Source organism: Pristis pectinata, chromosome 10 (genome assembly GCF_009764475.1).
Source record: "Pristis pectinata isolate sPriPec2 chromosome 10, sPriPec2.1.pri, whole genome shotgun sequence".
NCBI classification, from domain to species: Eukaryota; Metazoa; Chordata; class Chondrichthyes; order Rhinopristiformes; family Pristidae; genus Pristis; species Pristis pectinata.
In genome coordinates, this window is record NC_067414.1 from 44,407,165 (window position 1) to 44,434,337 (window position 27,173).

The 27,173-nt window shown below is 39.4% G+C and overlaps 1 protein-coding gene across 1 annotated transcript in view; it reads left to right on the forward strand.

Moving 5' to 3' along the window:
* Nucleotides 1–26,782, forward strand: part of lama4 (laminin, alpha 4) — a 125,297-nt gene extending 98,515 nt beyond the window's left edge. The window contains exons 30-40 of the mRNA XM_052025061.1: nucleotides 2,256–2,389; nucleotides 6,217–6,369; nucleotides 7,974–8,127; nucleotides 14,154–14,353; nucleotides 14,965–15,154; nucleotides 16,980–17,135; nucleotides 18,354–18,513; nucleotides 19,238–19,368; nucleotides 19,541–19,634; nucleotides 20,699–20,818; nucleotides 22,129–26,782. Of these exons, the coding sequence (XP_051881021.1) occupies nucleotides 2,256–2,389; nucleotides 6,217–6,369; nucleotides 7,974–8,127; nucleotides 14,154–14,353; nucleotides 14,965–15,154; nucleotides 16,980–17,135; nucleotides 18,354–18,513; nucleotides 19,238–19,368; nucleotides 19,541–19,634; nucleotides 20,699–20,818; nucleotides 22,129–22,280 (1,644 nt within the window). The 3' untranslated portion in view covers nucleotides 22,281–26,782. The remainder of the gene's footprint in view (nucleotides 1–2,255; nucleotides 2,390–6,216; nucleotides 6,370–7,973; nucleotides 8,128–14,153; nucleotides 14,354–14,964; nucleotides 15,155–16,979; nucleotides 17,136–18,353; nucleotides 18,514–19,237; nucleotides 19,369–19,540; nucleotides 19,635–20,698; nucleotides 20,819–22,128) is intronic.
* Nucleotides 26,783–27,173: the final 391 nt, after the last annotated feature.

Below are 27,173 nucleotides of genomic sequence, written 5' to 3' on the forward strand. Positions count from 1 at the left end.
GTATCAAGGCTCAACAGTTTCCTGGGAAAAGCATTGATCTGTTACAAACACTTTGAATGATTGGTGGACCAGGTCAAGGATAATGGCAGCAATCAACTCATGCATATCAAGGCATTACTGAACTCTGCACAAAACATTCCACAGATGCTGGAATCTGGAGCAATACACAAAAAGTGCTGGAGGAACTCAGCTGGTCGGGCAGCATCCATGGAGGGAAATAAGCAGTTGAGCAGTTTTGGGCTGAGACCCTTCATCAGGACTGGAAAGGACAAGGACAGAAGCCAGAATAAGAAGGTGGGGGGAGGGGGAGGAGCACATGCAGGCAGGGGATAGGTGAGATCAGGTGAAAGGTGAGTCCAGGTGAGAGGGGAAGGTAGGTGGGTAAGGGAGGGGGAGAAGATGTAATAAGCTGAGAGGTGATAGAAGAGGCAAAGAGCTGAAGGAGGAGGAATCTGGTAGGAGAGGGCAGTGGACCATGGAATAAAGGATGGGGTAGGGGAGGAGAGGAGATGGGCAGGTCATCAAGGTGGGGGAAGGGAGCCACAGGAATAAGGGAAGACAAAGGAGTGGGGGTGGGGTTACCAAAAGTTGGAGATGTTGAGACCATCATGTTGGAGACTCCCAAGGTGGAATATGAGGTGTTGGTCCTCCAACCTGCATCTGGCCTCAACGTGGCAGTAGAGGAGGCCATAGATAGACATGTCAGCATGGGAGTGGGATGTGGAATTGAAGTGGGTGGCCACCGGGAGGTCCTCGCAGTTGCGGTGGACGGAACAAAGGTGCTCGACAAAGCGGTCATCCAATCTGCATCAGGTCTCACCGATGTACAGGTGAACTCTGCACTACACCCTTTCATTCCTATGTGTTTAAATTTTTTTTAATTTAAATTTTTAAATTTTATTTACAGCGTGGTAACAGGCCCTTCCGGCCCATCGAGTCCGCGCTGCCCATTTTAAACCCAATTAACCTACCCGTACGTCTTTGCAATGTGGGAGGAAACCGTAGCACCCAGAGGAAACCCACGCAGACACAAGAGAACATACAAACTCCTTACAGACAGCGACGGTAATCGAAACCCGATCGCTGGCGCTGTAATAGCGTCGCGTTAACCGCTACGCTACTGTGCCGTGTGTGTGTGTCAGCAGAATTGGGATAGTTCTGTATTTGAACATAGATCCATATTATATTAGAGCTACAAACTGAAAAAAATGATAATTAATCCATCCATGACAATGTGTTTAATTTCTGTAACAACAAATTTAGAGAATTCTTTCAAGAAGCAACAGAAAGAGTGGTTGAAGGAAATATGGTGGATCTGAGTCATGTGTGTTTTTTAAATAAGTACGTGATTACGCACCATATAAGGAATTACCAGAAATTTAAGAGCCAGGGATTTAAGGGAGACTTGAAAATGAACATATTTCTTGGATTGAGCAGATGTGCTGAGTGGTGTCGCAGATGGCTAATGATGAGGACATTACTTTTTACAAATACGTAAATGATTCACTTGTGTAAATATAAGGATTTGGTTCCTTAATTGACCTTGAAATGGGTATTAATCAAAGGTATCAGGTGAATCTTTAACCATTATACCTCATTTCTCCAACAACTTTCACTACCCGTCCTGCCACCCTAACTCTCCACCACCTTCACCCTCCTTTATGTATATTAACTTTTAATTTACTATTCCTTTACAGGAATAACCATAAGTTGCAGTATGATTGAGTAAACTTCTTTGCTAAATGGGAATATGGAGCATAAAGTCTGAATTTATATTTCTTTATGATGCAACCTGCAGCATATTTATGTTAAATTATAAATGCATGCAAAACATTAAAGTACATATCAATTGACATTTACTCTCATATATTATAAGGGTAATTTAAAAATCTATTGCTGTAACTCAGGACTGAAATTTACTTGTAAATTGAAATTATCTAACAATTAACTGACTGAAGTATTTGAGGTTACAAAGGTAACTCTGGTATGGTTCTGAAACTCAGAATTAGCTAGGCTTTGTGTCACAGGTTGATATACTGCAAGACAGAAATGAAAGTGCACAAGTTTAAAATCATTACACTCAAAATCAAGGGAGCGATTTTAATCCAGAACTGAGAGGACTGTCTGGTTCCTAATGATAGGATGTAAACCCTGCTTAATATTGTGTCTGAGTTATGCACCCTGATAAATGTAGCGTCACAGGTAGTGAAAAGCCACCTATGTATCTCAGTATACATTTATAAATCTCTTTTCAGCCTGATACCTTCTCCCTTGCATTGGACAATGGTATTGTCATTTTCAAAATTAAAGAAATAACAATGCAATCTACAGAGAAGCAATATAATGATGGGCAGAATCATTTTGTTCGAGCAACTGTCACCCCGTCAAGGTAAGTATCTTCTGCATTAATGTACGTTGCAATGTACTGAAAGGCGTTGTCAACAGTTCTACCAAATGGCACTTAATAACATTTATTGCCTGTCCCAAATTGCCTTTGGTGGTGGTGAGTCATCCTCTTGAACCATTGCAGTCCTTCCAGTGAAGCTCAAGATGGTGGCTCACCCTTATGTTCTCAAGGGAAACCAGGGATAAATAATGTTGGTCATGCCAGAGATGTGTCTGTTATGAACAATGAATATATTATTTTAAAAAATCTCTTCACTGATACTGAGTTTCACCAGGATCACTTAATTCCAGACTTTCCATCATAATGTCAGAAGTGGGGATCTTTGCTAGTCATTGTGCAAATGTTCAATTTTATTTATAGCTCTTCAGCTAATGAAGCAGTCCTTGTCTGCATGCAGCAGGTTCTGGGCAATATTCACGCATAGGCTGACGTGGAAAGTAATATTCATGCCACAAAAAAGTGTCAGACCGTGAAAATCAACAAAAGTCTAACCATCTCCTCTTGACATTCAATGACATTACCATCAATGAATCCACCACCAACAACTTACTGGAGGTCACCATTGATCAGAAACTCAACTTGACCAGCCATATAAATACCATGGCTGCATGAGCTAGTCAAAAGCTGGGTATCATGCAGCGAATGACTCATCTTCATTTGGATGGCCCGGGGATATCAATATATATTTGCGTTCACAGTTCAGGGATAATGTCCTGACATCCACAAGCCTTTCCACAATCTTCAATGGTCATTTCAGGATTGTGATTGAATGTTCCCCACTTGGTTAGATAGTGTATTTCCAGCAATAATCAAAACATTCAATTCTATCCAGGGCAAAGTAGTCCACTTGATTGATAATGCCCATGCACCACCTTAAACATCCATTCCCTCCACTACTGTCACATCATAGCTGCAGTGTGTACTATCAATTAAGTGCACTGCGTGAACTTGCCTTGGCTCCTCTCAGATACATGACCTCTTCCTCCGTGAAGCATAAAGGTACCAAGTACATAGGAACGCAACAGCTTGCAAGTTTCCTGGTAAGTCATGCATCATCCTGTATTGGAATAAATTGTCAATCACTGGAACTATTTCCTGAATCTCTTTCCCCAACAGCTTAGTGGTAATGCTTTCACCAGAGCATGGAAGCAGTCCAAGAAGTTGGCTCACCATCAACTTCTCAAATGTGGTTAGGGATGGGCACCAAATGGCCCTGCCAATGAAGACCACATCCTGAAAAATGAATAAATAAAACACGCTCATTGATATTTGACCAAGGATTAGTTCTAGCAACATTATAAACAGAAAACTTGATTCATGTTTCAAAATGTTAAACAAGCTGTCTTGGAACCAATCTATGAAACCTACAGTTCTGGACAGATGTTTAAATCCATTGCTCTGCACAAATTTGTTGGTTGTGACTTACAGCTAGTGTCCTTAAGGGAAAGGAATAAATATCATTGTTAAAATCTTTTATTTGACCATTCCCATTTTCAGTACAATTTTAACTTTATTCTCTTGACAGTTTATAATTTTACCCAGAGGAGATTAAGGCTGTAGACTTTGATAAGTACAACCAGATGGCAGTCCCAAGTCTCACTAAATAAACCTATGTTCTCATGTTCTTTTAGCCTACAAATAGCTGGGTCCCCAATGAAACAATTGTTCAGCACATCCTGTAACTTGTGGGAGAGGCTTGCCATGGAAACACTGACTTGACTTCAGTAGGATCAAGCTGGAAGAATGCATAGCCGAGGCCTTTAGCCAGTTCTTCACCTGAACTGTGATTCTCTTCCCTGATAACCCCTCCACACCCTCCAGACTCCGTCCCCACCCCAATGGGTCTGTGTCATTTAAGACTTCCACATTCAAATGGTGCTGAAGGACAGAAATATTCCTGAAGGAGTGGTCCTTTTTTATTCCAAGTTGGAGCCAATCAATCATAATTTTGACAGAAGAGGTGATGAGCCCCTAAAATTTGGCAACTGCTCTGAAGTGATCTATAGTGGGAGCAGACCATGCTATGACATTCTCTTCAAATGACTTACTAATAACCTTGGTCACTTCATAGTCTTGGCTTGAATCTTTACTTTGTGGATTTTTCACACCATCACTGGTGGGACTCTCCATTTGTACTGGCAGGCTCTTTACAGAAGGAATACTTCATGGGCAACTGTTAGCACATAATATGTCATGATGAGGGTGGAATATGGAGGAGTGGACCACACACATTTCCACACTGGAGCCAACCTATGATGGAAGCATGGAACCAACGATAATAACAAGGAAGCTGCAGTTAAATTAAAGCTTTGGAAATGGGGCAAAGAGTCCATTGGGTGGTTATATATTTCAAGGTATTTGTGGTTCCTGAGGCAAATTGTTTGAACCCCACGATGCTGGTGCAAAACCTTCCTCTACAGTTACTTCATCAGTGCATGATAAGGACAGCATAGGTATCTATGCTGTTAATTCCACAGAATTCAGTTTTACTTGCATTCTTCTTAGATGATGAAATAATACCTTCCTGTATCCAGCAATATTCAGGTTTGGACTAAATAAGTCACAAAGAATGTCTGCGCTACACAAGTGAAGGAGCATCTCACCAGAGATAATCTAACCAGCTCCACTCCAACTCCCACCATCAACAAGCTGATTATGTCCACTGAGCACAAAATTAAATTAAAACTAACTATAAAGCAGGTCAGAGGTTGGTATCCTGTTGCAGATGAGTCATCAACTGAAGCTTTTTGACCATTTGCAAGACTTATGAGGATAGTGTTGGAATACTCTCCACTTGTCCTGGATGATCACAGGTCCAAAGTACTCAAAGTAGCCTGACAATATTCAGAAAGAAGCAGCCAACTCAATTGACACTGGCATAAGTATTTATTCCTTCCATATTTGGCACACATATTTGTGTGCCATCTACAAGATGCACTGCTGCAATTAATGAGGACTTCTTCAAGAGCATCTCCCAAAACCATATTGTCAACCACCAAAAAAAAGACAAGGACAGGAGACACTTAGGAAAAGCACCATGTCCAATTTTTCTTCCAAATCATATACCTTTCCGATCTGGAAAGATGTTACTATTCCAGTATTTAATTCCTGGAACTTCTGACCCAACAGGAGTGTAAGAGTTCTTTCAGTACATTAGCTACTCCATTAGAAATTGGATCAACTTCGCCTGAAGAACAATTAAAAATGAACAATTGCTGGCCCTGCCCAAACTCCTTAAATTAATACTACTGTAACAAACCTATTGAGAAACAATGTTTTAAAATATAATTAACTGAGATAGATTACAGAGCACTTGGGCTGTTTTGGCCATTCTTCCTCCACTTTGATTAGCACTATATTCCCCTTCCCTGATCCTCTCTCTTCCTCCAACAATTATAGGTACTCAGCTGCCAGTCTCAACGGCAAGTCCGGTATCAGAGCAGGAAATCAGGTACACTGGCATCTGATCTCCAACTCATCCTAGATTTTCATGTGTGCCCAAGTGTGTGTTTAAGTCCATGATGAGCTGAGCTACAAACAGCCACAATACCTGAAGAACAATTGGTTGTCAGAAAACTGAATCTGGCACTTGACAATATTTTAATGAATAATTGCTAAAGGAATAGAAAAAAGTTTTTTACATTCTGTATAAATCTTATTGTGTGTTACCTCATTCTGCAAATTTATTATTGAGTCTCATTGGTCTCCAGTATGCACTTTTTTCTATTTTCACAATGTGAGTAACCCTGAACTCCCTGATATGAAATAGCTGTGGTATAATTACAATTTTTCCCCCCACTTTCTTTCAGTTGCCTATTAATTGTAGATGATAAAGACACAGCAACAGAAGCCTGTTCCTCAAAAGAAACAGGCCAACCCAAAGGAAAATTCTACTTTGGAGGTTCACGGTACAGTCAATACGCAAACTTCACAGGTTGCATCAACAATGTTTATCTGAGCAGGTAGGATGTTTTCTATTTAATCTACATGTGGGTGTAACAAAATGGAAAATATATGATTTCTTCTTTCTGTATATTTCTTTACACCATAAAAGGAAACCATTTGGCCTGTTGAGTCTATGTTGGCTGAAAGAGAACTCTTTTCCCCACTAATATTCCCTGTAATCTATTCCCACCAAATCCCCCTGAATTATACCAACCCACAATCACAGAAATTTAGTAGCCAATTATCCAACTAACCTGCACACCTTTGGGAGGTGGAAGGAAACCAGAACCCAGTAGGAAGCACATATGGTCTCAAGGAGAATGTGTAAACTCCACATAGACAGCACTGGAGGTCAGGCTGGTACTCGGATCACTGGAGGTGTGAGAGTGCAACTCCACAAGCTGTGCCACAGTGCCATCTTTCTATACACGTGACCGTGTTACTTTTATCCTAAATACTGGGAATCTGGAAGAATAAGTTAATAAATCTTATAAACAATAGTATTTTAATACTGATGAGACACAAGAGACTGCAGATGCTGGAAATCTGGAGCAACGCAATAAAGGAGCTGAAGGGAACTCAGCAGGTCAGACAGCATCTATGGAGGGAAATGATTGTTGACGTTTTGGGTCGAGACGCTTCATCAGGACCAAGTTCCTTCAGCTCCTTTGTTGTGTTGCACTAGTATTTTAATAATGATTCCTGGTCATAAACACTTCATGATTGTTTTTAATATCTTAGCTCTCAAAGACCTCTGGTTCCTTTGAAGGCACTTGCCAGATTTTACAAGTTTTCTAAGTTCTGTTTCAAAGAGATTCCTGCCTAGCAAAAGGAAACAAGGTTTTCCAAGTGAAGCTTCAGCAACTTCATTGAACTTTTCCAGGGTGTTGCCTTGCATATTTTAACATCTGTTAAAACCACTTCAGTTTAAAGAATCTGGATCTAAAACAACATCTAGGATCTGACACTAAAGAGGTGCCCTTTGCACAATTAGCGTTTACTGCTTCTGTCTCTTCTCTGGTGTCTTTATTCGGTATTGTCAATAGCATGACCTGCCATATGCTAACATACTGCAATAGATTCATATGCTAAGCACGACCCAAGCTTAATTGTACTGTGAAGTATGGATGCTGGGCTCAGAAACTGAGAAAAAGATTAATGTTGCAAATGTCTATTGCTTCAAAAGTTCTCCAGCATAAAATTTGAAGCCTGGTAATTGTTAAAAGGAGTTCAACTATGAAAATCCTTCTAAAGTAAAGCCTCTATAGGGTGACAGATTATATTGGTAAATGAATGTACATCAAGTTATAGTATAAATAAATTTACTGGACTTCTGAAGAACCAAAAGCTATCAAGTTGCATAAAGATGAATTAGAAAATAACAATAATTATTACAACACATGTAAACATCAGAAAAAAATGTTATGAAATATAAAAGAAAAAAGACTCATCTCACAACATTGTACTATTCTGAAAGGGGTAGAGTCATTTTATTCTTCTTTGTATGTGAAATTATGTCCAACAGCTGTATGTAATATTTTTGAACAGTGTCTTGGCATTTTTATGATTTTTAAAGCATGTTGGAAACTGATGTTTTTTGTCATTTCTACAAATGTAACAGACTTGATAAAGATATTGAAGTTGAAGATTTCCAGACATACACTGAGAAAGTACGAGCCTCTCTACAAGGCTGCCCAGTAGAAACTTTACCGGCAGCAATTTTTCTTAAAGATGAAAAGAACTTTGTAAAATCCAAGAGAGGACGCGATAGAAAGGTAATCAATTTCTGCATGGGTATTACTGTCTATCAAAGCTTCAACAACTTTGAATTTGATCACAATGTTTACCTTCTAGGCATCCAAGCTAGCTTTGTACATTGCTTCAGTGAAGTAGTTCTGTAAATTCCTCTAATATGATGGATGAAATAGAACTGAAACAGGACTTGAAACACCTGTTTAGTTATGGATCTAAAATAGTTGTTATCAGAATTATATATCTATTGTTAACTTCTTTCAGGTTTCTTGTTTGCTATCCAGATGTCCACAATTTATAACTGAGCATCATTTATAATAAATTGACAATATTTGAACATACCTTTTCAATGTTTGAAATAACACGATAACACTGGATTTAACAATCCAAATATGAAGACATTAGAACTGAGACTTGTGATTTCCTTAAAGTGATAGGCAAAACTAATCAAGGCAACGTAAGTACCTCTCTGAAGGATCCAAAACAAAAGAATACAAAGTTGGGAGAATCAGAGGAACAGAAATTATTTGTTATTTTTACAAGGGAATGAGAATTCTATTACAAAGGAAGACCATTGAGAGGAACAACATAAATAGCTCGGCAGGATTAAGGAATACCAAGAGAAAAGTGATTGCAATTGTCATATCTTAGGTACAGTAAAACCCTGATACTTGAGCTTGCTCAGGACTTTGGGAGTGTCAGACTAGAGGATTTTTCAGACCATTGGATTATAATTAATACTCTCTAAATTAGGCAAATTTAAATAGAGCTCAGGAAGTGGGGCCCCCGTGAGTGGAGATGGAGCACAGGAAACCAGGTTTCAGTGACTGAAAATGGAGCATGGGAATCAGGGCCAGTGAGCAGAAGGGAGCATGAGAATTGGGGCAGCAGTGAGTGGAAATGGAGCGTGTAGAGTGGAAAGGGAGCCTAAGAATCAGGGTCCCAAAGAATGTAAAGGGAACTGGGGCCTAGACGAGTCTGAAGAAACCATGGCCCAGTGAATGGGAAGGGAGAAAGGAAAACATTGCCCGATGAACCAGATGCTGATCAATCAGAATTTACAAATCAGATTACCAGAGCTTTACAGAATATGTTTCTGCAGTTGAAGCCAGTAATCCCATTTCACAATGATGGTGCAAACTTGAAAAGAGTGGATAGCATCAGGATGCACATTATCAACGTTTAGACCCAAAGGGTAATTTTACAAGTTGAGGCTCAAGGGATGACAGTTCACCATATGGGAATGTAGGCTGCAGAATCAGTCTTGACTCGCACCGGATGAGCTTCCATGCCAAAAGCAGAGCTTCATAAAATAGCTCCTGTAACTGCTAGTTATCTATAATTTCAAGACCCTTTGTCAGAACACATTAAAATCTATTAATGTGTTCTGACAAAGGGTCTTGAACTGAGTTGTTAACTATTTCTCTTTCTGTAAATGCAGCCTGACCTTTTGAGTGTTTCCAGCATTTTCTGTTTTTAGAACATAGGACCGTACAGTATGGAACTGTAGCCCACAATGTTGTGCTGAACCAATTACATTAGTAATAAAATGCCCAACTAAACTAATCCCTTCTCCCTAAGTATCCATATCCTTACATTTCCCGCACATTCATGTGCCTATCCATGAGCCTCTTGAATGCCCCCATCACATTTGCCTCCATGACCACCCCAGGCAGTGCATTCCAGGCACCCACCACTCTAAACACCGCACATCTCCATTGAACTTGCCTCCTCTCACCTTAAGTGCATGTCCTCTGGTATTAGACATTTCAACCCTGGGAAAAGATACTGGCTGTCTACTATCTATGCCTCTCATAATCTTATAAATCTGTATGAGATCTCCCCTCAGCTTCCACTCCTCCAGAGAAAACAAACGAAGTTTGTCCAACCTCTCCTTATAGCATATGTCTTCTATTCCATGCAGCATCCTGGTAAACCTCTTCTGCACCCTCTCCAAAGCCTCCACACCATTCCTATAATGGGGCAACCAGAACTGAATGCAATACTCTAGATGTGGCCTAACCAGAGTTTTATAAAGCTGCAGCATAACTTCCTGACTCTTGAACTCAATGCCTTGAATGATAAAGGCAAATAAACCATATGTCTCCTTTACCACCCTATCAACCTGTGTAACCACCTTCAGGAAGCTATGAACTTGGCCCCCAAGATCCCTCTGCTCATCACTGTTAAGGGTCTTGCCATTAACAATGTACTGCCTCTTTACATTTGATCTCCCAAGATGCAACACTTCACATTTGGCCAGGTTAAACTCCATCTGCCATTTCTCCAACCATATCTGCAACTGATCTATATCCTACTGTATCCTTTGCCAGTCTTCTATGCTATCCACAACACCACCAATCTTCATAATCATCTGCAAACTTACTAACCATTCATCTACATTTTCATCCCGGTCATTTATACATCACAAACAGCAGAGGTCCCAGCATAGATCCCTGCGGAACACCACTAGTCACAGACCTCCAGCTAGAATAAGTCCCATTGACCACTACCCTGTCTTCTATGGGCAAGCCAATTCTGAATCCAAATGGCCAACTCACAGTGGATCCCATGCATCTTACTCTTCCGGATGAGCCACCCACGAGGGACCTTGTCAAACGCCTTACTAAAATCCATGTAGACAACATCCACAGCTCTACCTTTATCAATCACCTTCGTCACCTTAAAAAACTTGATCAAGTAAGAAACAACTTGCCCTGCACAAAACCATGCTGACTGTCCCTAATTACACCATGGTTTTCCAAATGCTCATAAATTCTATCCCAAAGAATCCTCTCCAGTAACTTCCCTACCACTGACATGAGATTCACCAGTCTATAGTTACCAGGATTATCCCTGCTTCCCTTCTTGAATAATGGGACAACATTAGCTACTCACCAGTCCTCTGGGACTTTGCCTGTGCCTAGAGAGAACAAGAAGATCTTGGTCAAGGCCCCAGCAATCTCATCTCTTGCCTCTCTCAATAACCTGGGGTATATCGCATCAGGCCTTGGGGACTTATCCACCTTAATGCTCTTTAAGAGACCCAACACTACCTTCTTTATCTCAAAGTGCCCCAGCATATCAGTACTGATCTCCCTATCCTCCATGTCCTTCTCCTTGGTAAATACTGATGCTATGTACTCATTAAGAACTCAACCACATCTTCTGCTTCCAAGCACATGTTCCATCCTTCATCCCTGAGTAGTCCTACCCTCTCCCTAGTTACCCTCACTCTTGATGTATGTATAGAATGCCTTTGGATTCTCTTTAATCCTACTTGCCAAGGACCATTCATAGCCCGTCCTGCCTTTCCTAATTCCCTTCTTGAAATCTTTTCTGGCTTCTTTATAATCCTGAAGGGCTCTGTTTGATCCTAGCTTCCTAAGCTTTACATACATTTCCTTTTTCTTGACTAAATTCACCACCTTTCTTGGCCTCCAAGGTTCCCTTACCCTGACATCCTTGTATTTCCTTCTTACTTGAAAGTACTTGTCCTGTACTCTGTACAGTTGGTTTTTAAACACCCTCCACATGTCAGATGTGAACTTGCCCAAAAACAACTGTTCTCAATTAACTTTCCCTAGTTCCTGCCTATTGCTCTTGTAATTTGTCCAATTTAATACTCTCCCGCAAAGTCCATACTTATCCTTATTTGTAGGAATCTTAAAAGTTGAGTTGTGATCACTGTTCCCTAATTGTTCTCCCACTAAAAGGTCAGTCACCTGACCAGGCTCATTACCCAACACCAGGTCCAATACAACCCCTCCTCTCTTTGGACTATCTACATATTGATTTAAGAAACCCTCCTGGCTGCACCTAACAAATTCTGCCCTATCTAAACCTCTTGCACCAAGGAGGTCCCAGTTTATATTAGGGAAGTTGAAGTCCCCCAAGACAACAACCCTATTGGTTTTATACTTTTCCCTAATCTGCCTGCATATCTGTTCCTCAATATCCTGCTGGCTATTGGGGGGTCTGTTGTATAATCCCATCAGAGTGATTATTTTTGAGTTCTACCCATATAGACTCAGTGGACGAGGCCTCCATTATGTCCCTTCTGAGTGCAGCTGGGACATTGTCCGTGATTAGTAGTGCAACTCCCCCCCCCCCACCCCCTCTCTTTTACCTCCTATCTTTGCTAAAAGATCAAAACCCTGGAATATTAACCACCCATTCCTGTCCCTCTTTCAACCAAGTCTCTGTAATGGCCACAATATCATAGTTCCATGTACTGATCCGCACTCCAAGTTCATCAACCCTTACCCATAATACTCCTAGAATGAAAATACACATACTTCAACCTGTCCATCCCATCATGCCTATTACTTTGCTCTTTCCTGTTCATACTGTCCATGACCTACTTTCCTCTGAATCATTTCTGACCCAGTGCTCTGGTTCCCATCCCCCTGTCAAACTAGTTTAAACCCTCCCAAGTAGTACTAGTGAACCTCTCAACCAAGATATTGATTCCCCTCCAGTTGAGGTGTAACCCATCCCTCTTGTACAGGTCACCCCTAACCCAGAAGAGGTTCCAATGATCCAAGAACCTGAAACCCTCTCCCCTGCACCAGTTCCTCAGCCACTTATTCAACTGTTCTATCATCCTATTCCTGCCCTGACTATCATGTGGCACCAGAAGTAATCCAGAGGTTATTACCTTCAAGGTCCTGCTCTCCAGCCTCTTTCCTAACTCCCTATACTCACTGCTCAGGACCTCTTCCCCCTTTTACCTACATCATTGGTGCCAATGTGTACCATGACCTCTGGCTACACACAATCCCCCTTGAGAATATTCTGCAGTTGCTCCAAGACATCCTCAACCCCAGCAACTGGGAGGAAACACACCTTCCTGGAATTTCTTTTGCAGCCATAGAATCTCCTGTCTGTCCCCCTAACTATCAAGTCTCCTGTCACGATTGCTCTGCCTGACTTTACCCTTCTCTTTTGAGCCTCAGAGCCAGTCTCAGTGCCACTGACATAGTTGCTGCTGTTGTGCCCTGATAGGTCACCACACCTTAGCAGTATCCAAAGGGGTATACTTGTTGTTGAGGGAAATGGCCACTGGGGAACCCTGCATTGACTGCTTACTCCCCTTACTTCTGGTTGTCACCTATCTATCTGAAACCTGTACCCTGGGTGTGACCACCTCAGTAAAAATCTCATCTATGAGGTTTTCAGCCTCCCAGATGGTCCTGAGTACATCCAACTCCAGCTCCATTTCCATAATCTGGTCAATCAGGAGCTGCAGCTGGGTGCACTTCCTGCAGATGTAGTCTTCAGGGATTCTGAGGTTCCCTGACATTCCACATATTACAGGAGGAGCATTCCACTACCTTAACTGCCATCATGCCTACACTGAATCAAGGACTAAGGACTTTTAGACAACAAAATAAAGATCTTACCTGTGCCTTCTCACTGAAGCCTTTTTTAAAGAGCTGCTCGCACTCCCCTCACCTAGGTCACTTCCTCCACCTTTTCTCACCTAACCCTCTTGACCTAAAGCATCAGCTCCCCCATTCATACAATGACCACTCCAAAATGGCCACTCAACTTGACGCTATCTTCCTTTTATTGGCTGAGTTGCCACACACTCAGCCAATCAGAAACAACTTTTAAAAAAAGCTACTGGCTGCTCTCCTCTGCTTCTCTGGCTGCTGGAACTGTGAAAAAAAATTGCCAGCTTGCCAGCTTCTTCAGATTTCTTTTCTGATTTTCAAATTGATTAGCATGCCTGGGGCTTCACCTATGATAGGTACGCGCCCCCCCCCCCCCCCACCCCCCAACACATTATATTGTGGTATCATCATGTTGTACTCTGGCCCTAATGTTCATTCTATTAACTGCAATGGAATGAATTTTGGAGGCAGAGCACCATGTGTTCACATTACCATGTAGCATGTTTGGTGCTGCCAAATGGGGTCAAGACTTAAGCATTGTATCTCTGTGAGGAAAAACTCGAATCATCAGCTCATTATATGTTTCCAGCTACAGCACCCACCATTATTTTGCTGTTCTTTTCTGACTACATGTTATTTATATTCTTTAGGTACAGTTGGGGACAGATAAAGAAGAATTAGTAATACCTGCAATAGCCCAGGAAGCAAAGAAAGGAGGAAATAACCTGCATGAAGATGTACACTGCAACCAAATAAACAATCTCAAAATAATCCACCATGCACATCAATATGGGGGATTTCCTAACAGCAGACAGGAGATTTATGGAATCCCTAAGTTTTTCAATCATAGGTAAGTGAATGATGTTGAAATATGTGTTTTTTTTTGAGTGTCATTTGCCAGTGACAACACCTCTAAAGAAAAACAAAAATCTTAGAATAGAATTCCTCCAGTATTATGAGAATGGTCATGCCTATGGTCTTAGGGTGTATTTTGTGTACTGCCCCCTTAAATGACTGGAAAATCTGTAGTAACTTTAGCTGATTGAGGGGAGTTGAAGTGAACCAGCCTACAATATTTTCCTGTTTCTAATGAGGGAACATTGAAATAATTAAGTGCTTATTTTCATGGATCGAGGCCATGATCCTGATAAGGATGCCTGGGTGGCCTCTGGTGTAGCCTTATGCAATGACTCTAAGATCAGGGATATATGGTTCACAAAATAAAGGAGTTCTTTCTCTATTTCCCTCACTTGCCTGTGACTCAATACTTTATACTTTTGTTCCTGAGTAGCTTAGTAGATTCTATGCTTTCCCACTGGAGCAATGCCAGTGTAGAATGGTATGGATATTTGACCTTAATAATTGTATTGAAATGGCTTCTGTTCAAAAAAGTTAATGGAAATATCAGCCTATCAGTGTGGATTAATTTTATTGAAGGTTGTAATGAACTTGCATTTTCAGATCTCATTTCTCCGTCAACGTGAGAACTCAATCTTCTCACGGACTCATATTCTATGTGGCGAATAAGAATGAAAACCAATTCATGGCACTTTTCATCGCTCGTGGTTACTTTATTTACACATTCAGCAATGGTCACAGCAAACTGAAAATAAAGAGCACAGAGAAATATAATGATGGTATCTGGCACAATGTAAGTCAGACAGCAATACCCTAAAAAATGTTTTCTAGTTCTTTGCTCTTCAGAAGGACACCATGCAAGTGTATGATAGTGTCTATTTGCTGAGCATTTATTTGTAACTACATGTATGTCGATATCCAATAACCCTATATTACATACCATTTGTAAGTTGCAATCTGTTATGATATCCCTCCAAATCAGCTATTTGATCAAGAAAATCATGCTATTACAGTGTTTATAATCAGTATATCAGCATTCAATACATGTTTACACCCCTGTATTTTATATACTCATTACACAAAGATGTATCCAGAATTTTTTTTTAAATTGTCCTCCTTGTTTCTGTCATTTGTATCTTGGAGAATGATATGAAATAATACTTCTTTAAAGGAAGGAGTGTGTGTGTACTCACTTTGAAAGTACCAGTTTCTTACTGGCCAGACTCATTCATCCATTGGTGGCACCATAAAGATTGATAACATTATTAAATTAAAAGAATCTTACTATTTTAACAATGTTGATGGGAAAATTTCTGTGTAAAATTTGTTTGTATTAGAACAGAGACCACATTTCAAAAGTATTATGTTACCTGTAAAGCACTTTGTCATGTAGCTATGAAAAGAGCTGGGAAATGGCAACTCTTGCTTTTATCCTTTCTAATTTTGGCAACGCAAAGGCCCAGATATTCACCAAGACCAACATAGGCTAACATACCTCTCATTCTATCTGCAACAGTGTTTTGCTGCTGGTAACTGAATTTAGCAATGAAAATGCCACATGCATTTGTTCCTAAACTGATTACCCATGTCTATTAGAGGGACTAAGTCCCTTGGAGTCATACATTATCATTTACCTTGCAGAGTTACAAAGGAAATTTAAATCAATTTAATTTTCATAGAATAGTTTAAAACAATTCATGAATAATTTTCAAGTTGTATAATATTTATTGATGATGGAGTGGAATAACATTAGACTCCCAAACCCTGATCAGAATACAAAACAGGTAGCGCTCACAAAATTCTTCAATGTATTGCTGTTACGCTTTACTAATTTCCAGAAGCACCAGACAAATCTTAGCCTGGTCTCTCCCCACTAATTTTCCCTTTTCCCAACATTTCATCTATTCAGGCTTCCTAGATGATGCAGATGGCATTCAGAATGAAGTGGACTTTAATCTATATCTATCCTTGTTGCATAGTTTATTGTTTTAACATCAATATTCAGAAAGGCCACTCAATCGGAAGGGCCACAAGTTAGGCTGGATTTAATACTGTCACGGATGGCAGTCCCCAGACATTTCCTGAATACCTTTTGAGCAGTGATACTATGGTCAAAAAAGACCATTGACAAAGGAACTGGAATTTGGGGTTTGAGTTCTCAGAGAGATTCGGAATACAATGTTATTCTTATCAAAGAGGGTAATTGGATCCCAGCTGGGGCCTGAGCCAAATAATGAACCCTGGATACCTGAAGAAAAAGAATATTTATCTATTTAATTTTATCCTCTGATAAAGAGAACAATGTTGGGGTACTTTGGCATTGTCTCCAAGGAATACACAAACCCATTAGATGTCTACTTCCAATACTGAATGTGGCTTCTTCCCCAGATTTAATCCTCGTGTTCACCATTGGCACACAAATGAAGGAACCATTGACAGAGTCAGCAGCAGAGATTACAGTTGGTTGATCTGGGCATTTAAATTGTGCAACATTCCCACCATCCACTGTAAATTTTTAACAATATATCATAACATTGAAAATAGTAGATGAAAATGATCATGTTTTCAAGTAATGTAATTTAATATACTATGATTAACTAAACTATTTTTTTATTCAGGTCATCTTTACACATGAAAATAACAAAGGGCGTTTGGTAATAGATGGTCTCCATGCTCTGGAGAACAGCCTCAACATTCCTATTTATTCATGGCAAGTACATGAACCATTCTACATAGGTGGTGTGCCTCTACAAAAAGCCAGAAAAAACATTCAGGTGAGTTGTTCCAGTAACCTAAATGTATGGTGCCAATAAATAGTGGTGGCACTGGGTGCATTTACTTTGAGTACATTTTGATTTTCCTTTGGGAAGATCTGAAAAGATATCTGTCTTCTGTGTACTTTAGGTCAAAGATTCTTTAAATAATATAGCAATATGTTAAAAATTTATCAAACATCTTGTCCAATTGACTTAAATTTCATAAATTTTATAAAAGGTCCCCATTATTATCAAGACCAATTTTCTGAAAACCCTTTTTGGGAAAGGACAAGGCTTATATCACTGCATTTTCTCATTAAACCCTTTATTTTTGATATTAAAATGGTTCAAGTAAGCTTTCTCTTGTTTAAAGTCAAATCTAGTGTCAGGGCTTTGCCTTCTTCAAGGAAAAGGAAAATCAGTGTGAAGTCATGTTTAGTGCTTGACTCCAAAGGGCCTGAAAAATCACAAAAGCTAGGTCTCTCAGAATACCAAAGGACAGACCAATTGGTCATCAGATCTACGCCAGCATTTTTCTTCCAAATGGCACGTCTAGTTATTGCTACTCTACTGCCTTCTGGTTATGTACTTCAATATGGTTTTTTTCAAACAAGTATTAAACTTTGTTTTCATAGGTTAGTGCTGTGACTACTACATCTGTCCACTTTCTTTAACAGTTAACAACAGGTAATTTCTTGTTGCTGTGGTTGCAGAGGGAGGATTGGAGGAACATAGAGGAGGGAATTCATTGCTTGGGATCTGGAGGGTTGCCTTTCTGATAAAAGGAGACATCATCTTTGTAGTGTGGGTTAAAAATATTCTGATTATCCATCCATCTAACTGGAATTACCAAATGTCAGGAATGGTAGTCTGGCAAAATCATATGAACCAATAAGCACTGCCATGATGGTGGGTACTTTGCTCTGTCTTATACCAGTTTCTGAGAATTGCCACAACTCCTGTCACTGCACTTCTTTCATCCTAGGGGAGTGTGACTGATCACAATAAATAATATCTAGGAGAACTTATTGCACTCCTGTTGTTTACTGCAAACAGGCCTGGAAGGAAAATGCTGTATAATATGCTAATATAAAGCTTTATCTAGCAATTCCTCCACTAAACTCTGCCAAGGCTGTACCACAAGTGAATACAACATGTAGATTTGAATATTTGGTGACTGTGAATAATTTCATAATGAGTTGATTAATTAATTAAGACACCTTTCTTTCTCATCAGGTCAAATCAATCCAAAGCTTTGATGGTTGTCTTCAGAACTTTCAGCTAGATGGACAGTCTCTTCCACCGGCTGCCCATACATTTGGTGTTACACCTTGTTTTGAAGGTCCAACTGAATCAGGGACTTACTTTTCTGCAGAAGGGGGATATGTGATATTGGGTAAGTCAGACACATCCCATCACTCATCAAGTACAAAGGGGCATTTAACAAGTTAATGGATTTATTTCAAAGTACAGAGGGTTCTCGCATTACAAAAGAACTGCCTTACGAAAATCTGACTTTACACAAATTCTCCCAGACTCTGCATTCCAACCTTTTTACCAGGAAACAAAGCAGAAATCATCCAAAACAACTGGGATGTCTTTGCCAAACTTTCCTTCAGGTAAATCAAATGTTATGAACCCCAAGGCACCTCTCATTAGTGCACAATTTATTTTGTTAAACTGCTGATAGTCCTCTCGCTGATTAGCAGATTAGCTCCCCCCATCACCCCACCCAGACTGCATTCTGAAAAATGCTTGTCACAGTTCACTTGCTGATAACAACTCCTATCACCTATGCCGACCTTCCCCAGTCTACTTGTTGCAAAACAGTCCCCAAGGACTGCCTCAGGAACAGAACCCTTAGATAACCCAGGGACACCCCTCTAAAGTGAACTACTCAGGAAATTATAAAATCAATGTCATTCTAGGTGCATTAAAGTGAAGGGATTATTTATTCTTATTTCAAATGAAATAGACTAAATAAATCCATGACATGGCTGTTACATCTCAGAGAATTGGCCTTGTATCCTGCATTTCCTGAAAAAGAAATATGAAACAGAAAACTGAAGTGCTAGCATAAGATGTGGATGTGTAAACTATGATTTCAACTTGATTTTCAGATGATTCATTCAATGTAGGATTACAGTTTGAGCTGGTTTTTGAAATCCGTGCTCGAAATCATTCAGGAATCCTGATACACATTCACAGTTCCAGCCATAAATACCTGAACGTCTTCATGGAACACGGACAGGTAAGGGAGTAAAGAACAAATTCTGATGTGAATTTCCCTCATTCTGCACACAATAACACAAAGCAGACGAGTCTGACTGTAAATGGTACATAGCAGTAATGGAGCCAGCCCATCAATTTAAAACTTGGTGCATATTTGGCAAGTTTCTATTCTAAATTTTATTTCTGTGCAGATCACATTAAAAGTTAGTAATGGAACTGCAGAGTTTGAAACTTCAGTAACTCCAAAGGAGAGTCTCTGTGATGGTCGGTGGCACAGAATAGCAGGTAAAGATAATTTTAATTACCTCATTAATACATATTTATAAATATTCCACTAAGCCGCTTAATTAAAAGCCAAAACCATTTCGTTATAACTTCCATCATTATGCCTGAATAATAGATGTAATAACCAGAGTTAGGGGCAGAATTATTTTTGCTATTTTGGCAATGCCAATTGAGTTAATTTATTGACACATCTGCTTTCTTTTTGCAATTACATTTCATTGAATTGAATGTATTCAACAACTATTTTGTCTTTGAAACTTTGTTATAACTTTTTTGTGTGTTTTTCAGTACAAACGATGGTGATTCTAGGAATAGGGCACTTTAAGGTACCCAGAGCTGGAATCAAGCTTTCCCAGAGTAATACAATTAAAATAAAGTTCCTTTAATATGCCTTAACAGAAAAACCAGATACATGGGTGGTTGTTTCCATATCTAGGAAGAATGTGTGCATTGATTCCTAGGTCAATATCACTTTGCTTGGCTGGATTGCAATGGTATATACTATTGATCCAATGAAGCCAAGTCTGATATTTGCTTCCATTAATTTTCTTATATCCAAACTTGTTGACATACCAGATATTGAAAATCAGATTTGGCATTTATCTATCATTGAGGGAACAGTGTTTAAAAAGGTCTTTATTAAACTTCAAGCTGAATAAACCAGGAAGAAATGGAATGAACTTGCCTGGACTTGATAGGTCACAGGTATTCACAAGTCACTGGGCTAGTCCCTTACAATGTTCTGCTTTTCTCTGAGTGAAACCAATTGATGACGCCTAATGATAATTTGTGCTGTGCCTTCCTAGGTGGTGGGAACTGGGCTGAAACTGACAAAAGTAATCAGCACAGTCATGAGCCTGTTCTAACTCATGTCCCAGAGTTGAAAACGCAGTGCTTAACCTACCCTGTCACCCAATCCATTTAATTGATGACATTCTGCAGCACATTCCAATCATTTCCTATTTGACTTTCAAAACGGAACCTAATGCATTGACCATTTGTGAGCAATGTCAGATGGCTAACATTATACATTCTATCAGTAATTTATCTTTTTGCTCATTTAGTCATCAGAGATTCAAACGTTGTGCAGCTGGATGTGGATTCTGAAGTAAATCATGTGGTGGGGCCACTAACATCACATTCTTTCTACTCCAAGGAACCAGTATTTGTTGGCGGAGTGCCAGGTAAATGAGTGCTTAAACCTCTTCTGCCTACCAGTGGAAAATGTTGCAAATGTACTACTTCAAACCAGAATTACTGGAGAAATTGTACTGTTTTAGCTCAGAGCTAACACTCTTAGAGATAATATATTGTGTTTGTCATTTTTTCAATTCACATAACAGGAAAATATAAAACTGAGGTATAGTAAAAGACACATTCAGATTTGTAATGGTTGTCGTTCAAATGCAGTCATTTCAGGAATAAGGAGTGTCCTTTTCATTCAAACTCAACCTATAATCTCAATCTAGCTAATTTTCATCAGAGGATTATTGGGGCAGATACTCCTGACATTTCCCTGCAGGCAATATTTTCTAAAAAGAGCCCAGAAAAAGGTGGACAGCTGCAGACAGAACATTTAAATATTATCCCAGGGCTTGCACAGGGAAGTGGAATAACAGCAAGTGTATTGGGGGTGTTTAGGTAAGCTCTCCAGGCTCTTGATTAGAACTGCAGCAAAGAAACACACAACTGGAGTAAGGCCAAATAAAATCTGCTATTAGGTATACATTTGTTGTCCCAATTTTGAGTTTCCACTTCTGTCCAAGGTTGGTTCAATAAAGCGCGTTTATTAGCAGTATACTGCGGGAGAATTCTCCTCAAACTCTCATGCAGAGTCTTTATTGGAGCTCTCCGCAGTCCAAAGCAGCAGGCAGTGATTTATACAGATACTGTCACACACACTTAATGAATTCGGCTCCACGAGTTTCATTCAGACCTCAGAGAACCAAAAACAGACATCACACCTATTGTCCAACATAATTGAGTTATAATCAAGAGATTCAAAGACAGGTCTCACCCTCATTGCTTAAAACAAGCTTCCTCCAGTATGTTTATTACACCCACCACCCTTATTGTCTAGTATATTGGCCTGCCACCAAGGTCCTGGACACAGCAATTACACCTTATCCATTGAGTCAGCAGCTTGCATGCTCTTGCTTGCGAGGTATTTTTTCTATCAGCTATAGGTATGGTTACAGTTTTTAACCCTTTATTTCCTCACATTGGTAATATCCATTATTTTCATGATCTGATGGAGCTTGGCTCTAGTTAAAGATTAATTAACATTTTTTTATCCAGAAGCAAAATAGTTCTGAAGTTGTAAATCTGAAATAAAAACATCTGGGGAAAGAGAAATAGAGTTAATGTTTCAGGTCAGTGACCTGATGAAGGTAAAGACCCATAAAAGTTTAAGTTGGCATTGTTGGCTCTATGTTATCATTATTAATTTGCACTGAAGCGGTTTGAAGAATAATTTTCTCTTCTGTTTTCTTAGGGTCATTGCTTAGCCCAAAATTGAGAATACGCCAATCATTCACTGGCTGCATGAGAAACTTCAACATCAATGGAACTCCTGTCATTTTCACCAAAGCAGCACTGGTCAGTGGCGGAGTCAGTATCAACTCTTGTCCAAGTCCAGCAGCCTAGTACTTGGCAACTCTGCTTCTGCAAACCATATGCAAAAACTTGAAAGAAAGCTAAGATAAATTACTTTCTCGTGTAGTTTTGAGGGTCAGGGAGGGGTCAATAATTTTTCTCAATTTGATTTGGTTGGGTTATTTCAATACTTCCATCCCATCAGTTTTCAGTTTTCTCATGTATTTATTTCACTTCATTTTACTTCCCACAAGTTAAATCAATTTAGAACCAATAAATGTTCTGTTTGCTTCTTCAGCCTTGAAAATGCAAAAAATCTAGGTTCATTGCAAGGTCACTAACAGTGATGAGTGTGCCATTTTGCACTGTGCACATGTAAGGACAGCAGTGGCTCAAACTAACCAGATCAGTCATTGCTTAGAGAGTGTCAATATAATGCCCACTCCTCTCTTCAGGATAATGAAGAGAAGCAGTCCTCTTTATGCAACCTCACACTATGCCGTTAGGCTAATGATACCATTCCGATTTCCCAACCAATTGTCCAATAGAGCTCCTCTGTTGTGTGATTTATAGATGAAGACCACTCACCTGACCATTGCAATGACCTGAGCTGGTTATCTGGCACGGAGTCAAAATCCTTAATTTTAATTAGCAGATATGCCATCCCATTCCACTTCAGGCAGCAGACCTTAGATCTATGGGTCTAATTTAGAGGCATTCTAAAGGAATTAAAATAATCACAAAAAATTCTTTGGGAATTGGGACATCCTTGCTTTAAGAAATCATAATTGTGGAGTTTGCTTATCTCAAAAGTGTTAAAAACCAGCCTGCTTGTTTCACATATGCAGTTGCCAGCTGGGTTTGCAGCTGTCATGTCACTCATGAGCTGACCCACGTTGTTAAAGATTTCTCCATGCCACGGAGTTGAGGGAGGATGGGGAATAGGAAGGGGGCAGATTGTGGAAACAGAGTAAGGAGGGGAAAACAGGCAGTGGAAGGGCGCATCAGCACATGGCCATTGATTTCTTTTAATTTGAATGAAAATTACAGGGGATAATCTGTTAAAACAAAAATAAATCTGGGGTGGGTGGGGTGGTCAATTTAAGTAAGGAGTTGCATCTGCTTACAATATCATCAATGCACAAAATGCTACAGGGAAATAGAATCATTGTTAGGGTGAATCACTACAGGGAGCACCTGTTCCAATTTCCCAATGGCAGAACTTGGAAAGAACATAAGAAATTGAAGCAGAAGTAGTCCATTCAGCCCCTCATGCCTGCTCTCCCATTCAATAAGATTATGGCTGATCATTTACCTCAGCACCACTTTCCTGAACTAACCCCTTATTCCTGGATTCCCTTAATATCTAAAAATCTATCGATCCATTTTCACTGCCAAGCAACTGAACCTCCACACCTCTTGTGGGCACAGAACCCCAAAGATTCACTCCCCTCTGGGTGAAGAGATTTTTGTCCCAAATGGCAAACCCCTTTTTTTGAGATTGTGACCCCTACTTCAAGATAGCACAGCAAGAGGAAACTTTGTCCCTGCGTCCAACCTGTCAAACTTTGTAAGATTTCAATGGGACAGCCTCTCATTCCTCTGAGCTCTACACAGCATGGGCCCTAGTCTGCTTAATCACTCTTCATCTGACAAGCCCACCACCCCAGGAAGCAATATGGTGAATGCTCACTGCACATACTCTGTCCCAAATATATTATTCCTTAGATAAAGACACCAGACGATTATATGCCGTGGTGAGACTACATCTGGATTTGAATAAAAGAGTAGAGGTGTCTTGCTGCAATTATATAAGGCCCCAGTGAGACGTATGGTCTCACCGTGGTGAGATCTATGGTCTCACCACAGCCTTATATAATTGCAGCAAGACACCTCTACCCTTGTATGCACATTCTCTTGCAATAAAGTTCAACATACCTTTTGCTTTCCTAATTGCTTGTTGAAACTGTAAGTTAACTTTCAATGTTTCATATGCAAAGATACCTAAATCCCTCTGAATAACATCCTTTGATCTCCCACCATTTAAAAAATACTCTACCTCTCTACTTTTTCTCCCAAAGATGACCTCATATTTTTCTGCATTATTTTGCATCAACCATGTCCTCACCTATTAACTTAGCCTGGCTACATCCACCTTACAGCCCATACTGCCATTCAGCTTTGTATCATCAGCAAATTTGATTATAATACATTTGACCCCCTCATTGAAACCATCAATATAGATTGTGAAAAGCTGGAAAGAGGAAATGTGTTAACAGGAAAAAGCAAACACCAAAATAGGCACAACTTTTTATTTGCAGTCTACATAATAAAAACAAGTTCAAATTGCCCAATTTCTAGGCACGTATCCTCTAGAGAATTTTGCAAAGTGACAAAATTTCCAAAACCTTCCAAATGTGAAGGATCTTTTCTGCAAAGTAAATTTCACGTTTATATCTCGAATCGGAAGTTTAGAAGAACAGAGCTTATCCTGTATGAAGACACTGAAAGTTAGTTAAGGATTCATTAAGAATAATGATATTTAAACTTAGTGAGCTGATGCATTCACATACGCAATCACTCCCGATATCTTATTTTTCAACAATTCAGCTTGTATTTAAATCAAAGCCAGCTTTTAGCCCCACTGGGTAAATGTTTGAAAATTATGCTGGTGTGGTAGGCTGAGTAAAATGTAGACTTCCTGTAATATTCCACATTTCCATGCAACAAGATGTTGGAAAATCTAGAATGAAAATGGAGGCTATCTTCCCATGAATGCTAACATAGAGTCCTCTTACAGGAGCAGACCAAATTAATCTGAAAACTGGGTTACAATTACATTGTTCTGGTCATAAACTGAATTATAAACCAACAGGTGTTTGGGCCACATATGCAATGTGAAATCTTTCGATTAATATTCCATGCAATTGTTGTATTAAGTAAAGGTAGCATTTTTCTCAAAGCTGGCGCTAGCTTGTGCTTTCTTTTGATATTAAGACTGAAAGGATATTGAATCCTGTGGGGCCCTCTGGTGGTAAGCTTACACTTCTACATCACAATTTTATAATTTTGCAACAGAATATAATGTTTTGCCATTTGCTTTGCCATTTATGGCCTTTCAAAAATAGGTTTGAATGTAGAAAACTTCTATCTTCATTTTCAACATTATATGAAACTCACTATTTCCATTTATATATCTCGACATTTTTTCACCACATCTTGTTCAGTATTTTGAGAGCATTTCCCGGTGCCTATCAGGTATAAAGCTTTCCTCCATAATAAAGTGGCATTAAAAACTAAATAGTAGATCTTCACATGACATCTTAGTTTCAAACACCTGTTGATATCTTGTTCTTTGACAGTCAATTTCTATCCAAAAGCCCCATTATCTTTGCCCAGGGAATATCATGGTCACATAATCAGGTTTGTATTGGGGCTGGAATTCTTGAGGAAGTTCTTCTAATACCGCCTGCAGCACCAGAAACCAAATGATAACAAGTTAAATGGCTGGAGATCAAAAAAACTTCCTTTAGAAATTCCAATCCCTTCAATCCTTTCCTGTAACAGCATTAATACCGTGCTTCTTTCTCTATTAGTAAATAAGCTAATTGCACAGCTTGACCATATACTTCAAATCAGTATTTGATACAGCCTCCTATAAAAGTTGAACAGAATATCATTAATAAGCTTGGCATTTTGGAAAATTCAACATAGGGAAAATCCTTAGGGGGAGAAAACATTGCTAATTCATTGGTTGGTCCTGAAGTGGATGTCATATTTGTCTAATTCTGGATGTACCACATGTTATTATAAATTCATGGTTGATATCTACTCTGTACATCAACTAATATAATGATGTTCATGGAACACACTATTATATTGGTCAAATCCAAAGCACAGTAATTTATCTCTGTAGTAACTGATTCCACAAGCACAAAACAATGTAAAAGTAAACAGGTAGTTTAAATTGGCATTAATAAATCTTTCATAAATAAAAGCTTTCATACAACCATTTCATCATATGACTCAGCATTGGTACCATTCGAGACCTGTAGCTTCTGTGAGACAACAATAGGTTCAAATATAAGGAGAGTAAATTCAAATAAAAACTCAGTTCATTATGAGAATATTTTTACTTCCAGTGTGTAACTTCTGTTTTTTCAATTGTCATGTAATTAAAAGCTTGTCCAATGAATACCAATTGATTGAGAAAGCAACCACCAGAATGAGAGATAGCAAAACTAATCCAACTGGGTGAACAGAACATTTAAAGAGGGAAAGATCAGGCTAAGAGACCCAGATATTAGGTGACAAACATACATACACCTATCCCAAAACAATGTGATATGATCCTTCAAAAATAATCCTCAAAAGTGTAAAGACAACCTATTCACTGAGTTATTGGCTCTCGCTCCTGGAATGCAGCCAGTTTTCCTCCAAAAATAAACATAACTTTTGGGCACTTGGGAAATATACAAACATAAACAGTTATGCTTTGAATATCTGCCAGTGAAGTTATTAGCAACACTGATTTAATAAACTGTAAAACCTGATGTGCAACTTTTTCATTGTGAGCTTTTCATTTGTATACATTGTGCAACACACTACTGATATTCAAAGAGAATTTTCAACTATTTATGAATTACTATTCTTTCCACTTTCCAGCTAATAAGTCAGAATATACTGAGAAATGCCCACATTTCTCAGCAGAGGTGGCTGCAATTGTGGGATTCCTGTGTGAATTCTGAACTTGCTGGCCAAGATCCACCAACAATTTCCGGGGTGCATCATTGTACAGCTGAACGCTACATGCAGTACAATGATGAAACACAAAATTGGCTGAATTCTACTGGGAAATCTACTCATGGATAGCAGAGACCCGACCAGTTTTCCTCCACCCACACACTCATTCGCCTGGCTGAAATTGTTCTCACATTTACAACT